Genomic DNA, 6,573 nt, shown 5'->3' with positions numbered 1-6,573 from the left:
GCGGGGCCCGGAGCCGCGCGGGGGGGGAGCCCGTACATGGGGTGCGTGTGTACATGGGGTGCACGCCCACGGGTGTGCTGGCGCCTGGAGGTGCGCACGCGCGGGTACAGAGGGGTTATGAGGTTGGGGTTATGGGGGGGTTTTGGGATTGGGGACACACCTATGGGGTTTCAGATGTGTGAGCGCAGAGGGGCTGGAGAAGCATGAGGGTGCGGGGACACGCGTGGAAAGGAGGGCGGATAATGGTGGGTGAGGTTTATGGACACGCAGAGTGGGGTGCAGGGTACTGAGGGAAGTGGCTGAGGGAAGTCCCACCCGTGTCCCTCTGCCCACTCCATCCCCTGCAGGTGGAGGCGGCTGCTGGGCCCCAAGGAGACACTGAGGCTGTTGGAGGGCTCCGTGGTGCACCGGGAAGGTACCTGCGACAGGAGAGGATGGGGGCAGGGGAGACAGTGAGGGCGGTATATCCTGACCAAACTTCCCCTCACCAGGAGCCGTGCTGGCACTGAACAAGCCCCCAGGCCTCCCCGTCCTGGGTGAGTACGGGACAGGAATGGGGGGTCTGCGGGAGTACCTATGTGGGGGGCTCAGCGGGTGCTGACCCACCAACATCTTGTCAGGGCGCCCTGGAGACCTGAGCCTGGATGCACTGCTGCCAGCACTGAGACAACGCCTGGGCCTCGCTGCTGAGCTCCACATAGTGAAGGCTCCTGCCAGGTATGGTAGGAGGTTCCAGGCTGGAGGTCCTGGGGTGGAGCAGGGGCTGCCTTTCCTCCTCCAAGGCTCAGAGCAGCCGTGTCCCACAGGGTGTATTCTGGCCTTGTCCTCCTGTCCAGCTGCTACCACACCACTAAGAAGCTCCAGCAGTTCTTCACCAATGCTCGCTTGAGAGGCCAGTACCCTGCCACATATCGGTGAGTCCTTGGGACCCTGCCATGCTGGCATGGGGGTCCTGTCCCCTTCTCACCACCTTACCCTGCAGTGCCATCACCGTGGGAATCCCAGCGGAGGTGGAGGGTGAGATCCGCACTGGGCTGTGCTGGCAGCAGCATGGGGACAGAGCCATGGTAAGGGGGTGCCATCAGTCTGAGGGTACAGGGGGTACCCCAGGGAGTGCTGAGGGCTGTGTTCTGCAGGTGGTGCCAGTGCCAGCCCCAGGACGCCGCAGTCTGGCCAGGAAGGATGTGAAGAGCACCCTGACGCGCTACCGGGTGCTGGGCACTGTGGCGGGCTGTGCCCTCCTCCAGCTCCAGCCTAGGACGGGTGAGCAGCCCCCCAACCCCTCCACCCCCCCAGCCATGCTTCCTGACCCCTGCAATCTCTCCTTCCCCCTGTTCCTTCCCAGCCTTCCCAGAACAGCTCCAGGTGCACCTGACACTGCTGCTGTGCCCGGCCCTGGGTGACCACAAGCACTCTTCCCGTGTGGGCAGGGTGCTGGGAGTGCCCTTTCTGACCCCTGAGACCGCCCCGACCCACACACAGGTATGTGGTCAGTGTGGATGCTGGGTGGGGCATTCAGCACAGCCCTCAGCACTCCTGCTAAGCTGCCCACCCACATTGCAGGTGCTGGACAAGGAGTTGCTGTCCCGGCTGGGCCTTTCTCCACAGCAGCTCCATTACCTCCCACTCCACATCCACCTGCAGGAGCTGGTGTTGCCTGAGGGCCCCCTCTGTGCCCCCCCACCACCCCACTTCCTGCACACTCTGCGCTGCCTGGGGCTGCCTGAGCACTAGGAGCCCTAGTGCTGCAGGGGGACACCCACTCCACCCTTTTGCTCTCTGCCACCCCATTAAAATCCCCCCCGGCTGCCTGGGTAGCTCAGCACTCAGTTCTTTTCTTGGCACAGAGGATACATTTTTCCTGGCTGTGCCTCTGGCATTACTGGGGGCATCAGCCCTGCCACCAATCTCTGCCTGCCCTGGTTCCAGGTACTAGGATGCAGCAGCATCTTCACCCACCACAGCTTCGTCTGGCGGGGGCAACCACAGGCAGGAGCAAAGGCGGCTTTTCCTGCCTGCCCTCTGCCCTGGCAGCCCCAGTTCCCACCTGCAGCCTCATCCCAGGGGCAATCCTAGCCCTCTCCACAACTCTTACACACAGAAGGTTCGACCCCGGCTCCTTATCACAGAATTATTTTAAAACGTCCATGGGGGAGGAGGTGGGTTCCACGACACAGCAGTGGGAGCTCTTTGGGATGAGAGGTAGCTGGGTACTGTGGTGTTGGCCCAGCAAGGACAGACAGGGTGTTGTCCTCTCCTGGGGGTGTCTCAGTGTCCCAGGTCTTCTGCATCCCGCTGGGAGCTGCTATGTGCTTCTGCTTCAGGCACAGGCTCCTGGTGCTCTGCGCAGACAGAGGTTGTCTCAGGGGCTTGGCAGGAGGGAAGCAGCGGGCACAGCCCTAGCATGGCCAGTGGTTGCTGGGGGTTCCTCGGGGTGGTGGCACAGGCACCCAGTTCAGGGGACAGCCATTGATCCGGGGCTGTGCAGCCTGGGGCTGCCCAGGCAGGTGACTGAGCCATGGCAGCCGCTGGCTCCCAGCAGAGGAGGCCCAAGCCTTTGATGGTGCGGGGGAGTCAGAGCTGGGGAGAGGGCCGTGGCTCCATTGCTCCAGAGAAGGCAGCTTCCCTATTGGTGCTCTGGGCTGGGGCACCTGGGTGGTTCTGCCCCCTGGGGACACAGGTGGCTTGGAGGCACTGGGCACCTTGGTGGGAGATGGATGCTCAGCTCTCCGGCGCACCTGCGTGGTTCTGACCCTTGTTGACATGGGGAACTTGGGGGCACAAGGCAGAGTGGTGAGGAACTGATGCTGTGCTCTCTTGGGTACATGGGTGGCTCTGGCCCGTGGGGACACCGGGTGCTGGAGAGCATTGGCCGCAGCGGTAGGGGGCTTGTCCTGGGCTTGCTGCTGTGCTGGCTGGGGCTTCTTCAGGGAACAGCCTTTGACCATCAGCTTCACACGTGCTGACAGAGGCTTGGGCACAGCTGCCTGCAGGGAGACAGCAGGGAGTGGGGGCTCGGGGGGCCTGGGGGGGGTCTGCCCCCCCTCCCCCCAGCCTACCTCCTTGTAGATGAGCTCAAATGCTCCAATGGAACAGGTGGGGTTGTTCTTGCGGTCGAGCACAAGGCGCAGTATGTCCCGCTGGACGTTGGCACAGAGCCGTCGGGTCACTGCTGAGGAGGGTCTCATGGTGGGGCAGGAGTTGATCTCCAGCAGCCAGGGCTGGCAGTCCTCCCCGACAAGAAAGTCAGCCCCATAGAGCTCGAAGCTGCCCTTGCGGAAGCCCACCTGGTCCTGGGCACTGCGCAGGGCATTCAGGATCGCCGCCTTCATGCCGGGCACCAGTACCTGGTGCCAAGCATCTGCTTGCCCCAGCTGTTCCAGGTATTCCTGGAACTGCTTGTTTGACCAGATTTTGTCAGGGGGCACACGGGGGTCCTGGTCTGGTGATGTCTTGTACCACTTCTGGACGGAGACGTTGCAGAGGTGCCTGGCACTGAGGCAGGGAGAATGGGGCTGGGTCAGGGGGTGCCAGGGTGCTGGGGTGTGGGGAGCTGGGGTGGGGAGCACTCACCGCTCCAGGTGACACAGGGAAAAGGGCCAGGAGCAAAAGCGCAGGTAGCAGTCTCGGTAGAACCAGACGGTCAGTGGCTTCCAGTCAGTCACAACAAACCATTGACGGATGTCGAATTTGGTGCCGAAGATGGTCAGCAGCCGCTCCACATACTTCTGCACCACCCACCTGCCCACCTGCACCGAGGGTGCTGTGAAGCCCCGTGCCAGCTGCAGTACCTCTTCCAGCCGCGTCGTGCAGACAATGCCTGGGGAACACATTGATGGTGGGACCCCTCCTAAGTGGGGAGCTTCTGTGTGCTCCCTGCTTCCCCCAGCCTTACCCCTGCCTTGGGATTCTGCACCAGGCTTGAGGATCCAGACGTTGAGCTTGCCCTCCATGCCAAGCTGGGGCAGCTGCTCTGCCAAGTGCCGCAGAAGGTTCTGGCACTGCTTCCGCTGCTGCCTGGTCAGCACCAGCCCTGCCCCCTCACTGTGGGGGGGATGAGGGCCTCAGCATCAGCCCTGCCATGGCGCCCCTCATCCCCCCATCCCACTAAGCACTCACTGTGCCACATGGTAGTATTCCTGCAGGAAGCGGTCCCAGTCAGTGCATGTCCTGCAGGGGGACGGGGTGCCCCTGTCAATGTCGTGATGTCGTAGAACACCCAGGTGCTGCTTACAGACCTCCAAGGCCTCCTCCACCAGCTCAGTGTACAGGGGGAAGCCTGCCGGTGCTGTGGAATGCTTGGGGTGAGAGACGTGACTCCCATGCCAGCCTTAGGGCCAGAGACTCCCTGTAGGATGGGTGGCTTTGGGTGCATGGGGATGGGGTGGGGAGCAGAGCACCCATAAGGTGGGCTGGTAGGAGGGAGTGGGGGATCCCAGGCCACAGCCATGAGCAGAGGCTGTGCCTCCAAGCTCAGCCATCAGATGTCCCTAACTCTGAAATCCCTGCCATCACCTCCAGGCCCAGCTTCATGTACACACCTGCCCTCTTGGCAGAGTTTGAGACCTGCTTAGTCCTCACTGGCCTGTCCCCAGCCTCCTCCAGGGCCAGTTTGAGCAGGCTGCGTGCTGCTGTCAAGCGGAAATCCTCTGCAAGAGGGAGGCATCATCCTCAGCCAGTCCTGCACAGGACATCGGAGGAGTGGGAGCATAAGGAGGGACAGGAGGGCAACAGCCTTCGGCTCACCAATGAAAGCTTCTTGCTCATCCGTGGTCCCCAGCCGGTAGCACCGGGGGAAGAAGGTGTTGGGGTCGGCTTGCTCAATCCACGGCAGGTTTTGTAGGCTGAGGCACAGCCCCTCCTGTTTTGAGGAGGTTGTCAGTCCCTACTAGACCCCATCCCCCTCCCCAGGGGCTCCAGCCTCCCACCTTGGTGGTGAAGGCATCCACTCGGGCATAGTGGTTCACCACGTGGTCCTGCTGCAGCAGCTCATGGTCAGTGGCCTCAAGGAAGTTGGTCCAGATGAAATTTGGCAACCGGTCCCGCACCAGGTAGGACTGGCAGAGGGAGGAAGCCACAGTGGGACACAGAGCCCCCATCCTATCCTCATCCCCTGTCCAAGGCTGTGCCCACGCCTGGGGGTCCCAGGGGGAAGGGTGCTGGGGGCAGTGGCAGAGCTCAGCCCCAGCCCTCTCAGCTAACCATGAGGTCATGGATGCCACTGGGGTCCTCATCACACTGCTCTTCCTCCTTCTCTTCCTCCTCCTCAGCAGGTGGCCATGCATAGTGCAGGGGGTCTGTGGTCCCCAGAAAAGGCTGTGCCCCACCGCATGGGTACAGCAGTGACTCCCCCTGCCCAACACCACCATTACGTGGCCTCGTCTTCAGCCGCTGCTTGTTTTGGTCACCACGGTGCTGCTCCAGCTGTCTGCCCATGCTGGGGAGCTTCCTCTCCACCCAGCCCCGGGCTCGCAGCAGGTGGCGGATGATGGGGTAGGGGCCCTGCACCATGAAGATCTTCTTCTCCTGTACAGAGATCATGGGCTCAGCCTGCCCCAGTCCTGGTTCCCTCTGGCTCAGCTCTGCTGAGCCAGAAATGCAATAAATGCAAGCATGTGGCATTTGAGGGGTGTGAAATCAGGTCCCTCACCTTAATGGCCATCTCCACATGCAGCTTGGCCTTCTTGAGCTGCTCAAGGTTAAGCGAGCGCTGGCAGCCAACCTGGCGGCTGGTGGTGGTGGCTGCAGAGTGCCCTGTGAGGACAGCCCTGTCTGAGCCCACTGTCCCCGTGTCCCCAGTCCCACAGGGCAGGCAAGGAGAGGTAGAAAGCACTGACCTGCCTGCCTCTGCCTGCCTGAGCTCTGGGGCCTTGAAAGGGCAGCCTCCGACTTGCTGAGCCTTGTGCCAGTGTCCCAGCGGCACTGCACAGTCCCAGGGTGCCCCACTGTGCCCTTGTCCCCAGCCTGCTGGGCCGTGGGGTGCCTGGAGTGTACCCTGCTCAAGTGCTGTCCCTGGCTGGGGGGCTGTGTCCCTGCAGTGCTGCTCTCTGTGTCACATTGTCCCATGGTAGCCTGAGAGTGAGGGGAGCTGTGGGTGGCTCTTCCTCCTCTGTGCCAAGTGGGGTGTCCTATTCCCCTGTCCTGCTGGGGACTGAAGCAGGCATCCAGCACAGGACATGGCCTCTAAGCCCCAGTACCATGGATGTCAGAATGCAGGATATGGCTCCCCCAACCCCAGCACTGCTGTGATGTCACAGCCCCAGCTCCAGCCACCACAATGGCTCCACTGCCCGGAAGGGGGCACAAACAGCCACCTATGCCCACAGCCTGCAATCCCCCACTCAAACCTTGCACCCTGCCTGAAATCCTTCTGTGCCCCACACCCCAAGCCCCTTGCTGCCTCCAGGCCGGCTTCAAGTCCTTTCATACTCTCTTGACACCCCCCATGGCCCCTCACACACCCCCACTGTTTGCTCTTGCCACACCGTGCCCCTCCAGTTCCATGCTCTGCTCCCATGCCATGACCTACTCCCATTCCATGACCTGCCCCCAGGGCCACAGTGCCCCCACCCC

At 62.3% G+C, this 6,573-nt stretch overlaps 3 protein-coding genes across 3 annotated transcripts in view; 1 reads left to right on the top strand and 2 right to left on the bottom strand.

Annotated features, from left to right (window-relative positions):
• Positions 1-6: 6 nt before the first annotated feature.
• On the top strand, positions 7-1,822 carry RPUSD3 (RNA pseudouridylate synthase domain containing 3). The gene is made up of 9 exons (XM_017732572.1): positions 7-41; positions 348-415; positions 492-536; positions 621-717; positions 807-914; positions 983-1,067; positions 1,137-1,263; positions 1,346-1,482; positions 1,564-1,822. The coding sequence occupies exons 1-9, from the start codon at positions 37-39 to the stop codon at positions 1,732-1,734; spliced, it is 843 nt and encodes a 280-aa protein (XP_017588061.1). The 5' UTR covers positions 7-36; the 3' UTR covers positions 1,735-1,822.
• Positions 1,823-2,323: 501 nt separating this feature from the next.
• The window catches only part of BRPF1 (bromodomain and PHD finger containing 1), a gene marked incomplete at its 5' end in the record, with an annotated part of 27,135 nt that continues 22,885 nt past the window's right edge, over positions 2,324-6,573 (bottom strand). Inside the window, one exon of the mRNA XM_017732313.1 lies at positions 2,324-2,334. Within this exon, the coding sequence (XP_017587802.1) occupies positions 2,333-2,334 (2 nt within the window). The remainder of the gene's footprint in view (positions 2,335-6,573) is intronic.
• LOC103614432 (tubulin monoglycylase TTLL3) lies at positions 3,565-6,564 on the bottom strand. The gene is made up of 6 exons (XM_017732569.1): positions 5,203-6,564; positions 4,929-5,057; positions 4,747-4,861; positions 4,542-4,649; positions 4,120-4,288; positions 3,565-4,044 (listed from the first exon to the last, which is right to left on the bottom strand). The coding sequence occupies exons 1-6, from the start codon at positions 5,620-5,622 to the stop codon at positions 3,570-3,572; spliced, it is 1,416 nt and encodes a 471-aa protein (XP_017588058.1). The 5' UTR covers positions 5,623-6,564; the 3' UTR covers positions 3,565-3,569.

The sequence above is a fragment of the Corvus brachyrhynchos genome, unplaced genomic scaffold, assembly GCF_000691975.1.
Source record: "Corvus brachyrhynchos isolate BGI_N302 unplaced genomic scaffold, ASM69197v1 scaffold4, whole genome shotgun sequence".
NCBI lineage: Eukaryota > Metazoa > Chordata > Aves > Passeriformes > Corvidae > Corvus > Corvus brachyrhynchos.
Note: the sequence above shows the minus strand (reverse complement) of the source record. Positions and strands in the feature narration are given on the sequence as shown.

Coding starts and splice junctions, on each gene's coding strand:
- LOC103614432 (XM_017732569.1), bottom strand. CDS start 5,622: ATGCCACATGCTTGCATTTATTGCATTTCTGGCTCAGCAGAGCTGAGC. Junction 5,058..5,202: donor GTGGCATCCATGACCTCATG/GTTAGCTGAGAG, acceptor TCCCTCTGCCAG/TCCTACCTGGTGCGGGACCG. Junction 4,045..4,119: donor GAATACTACCATGTGGCACA/GTGAGTGCTTAG, acceptor TCCCCCCCACAG/TGAGGGGGCAGGGCTGGTGC.
- RPUSD3 (XM_017732572.1), top strand. Junction 718..806: donor ATAGTGAAGGCTCCTGCCAG/GTATGGTAGGAG, acceptor CGTGTCCCACAG/GGTGTATTCTGGCCTTGTCC. Junction 1,068..1,136: donor AGCATGGGGACAGAGCCATG/GTAAGGGGGTGC, acceptor TGTGTTCTGCAG/GTGGTGCCAGTGCCAGCCCC.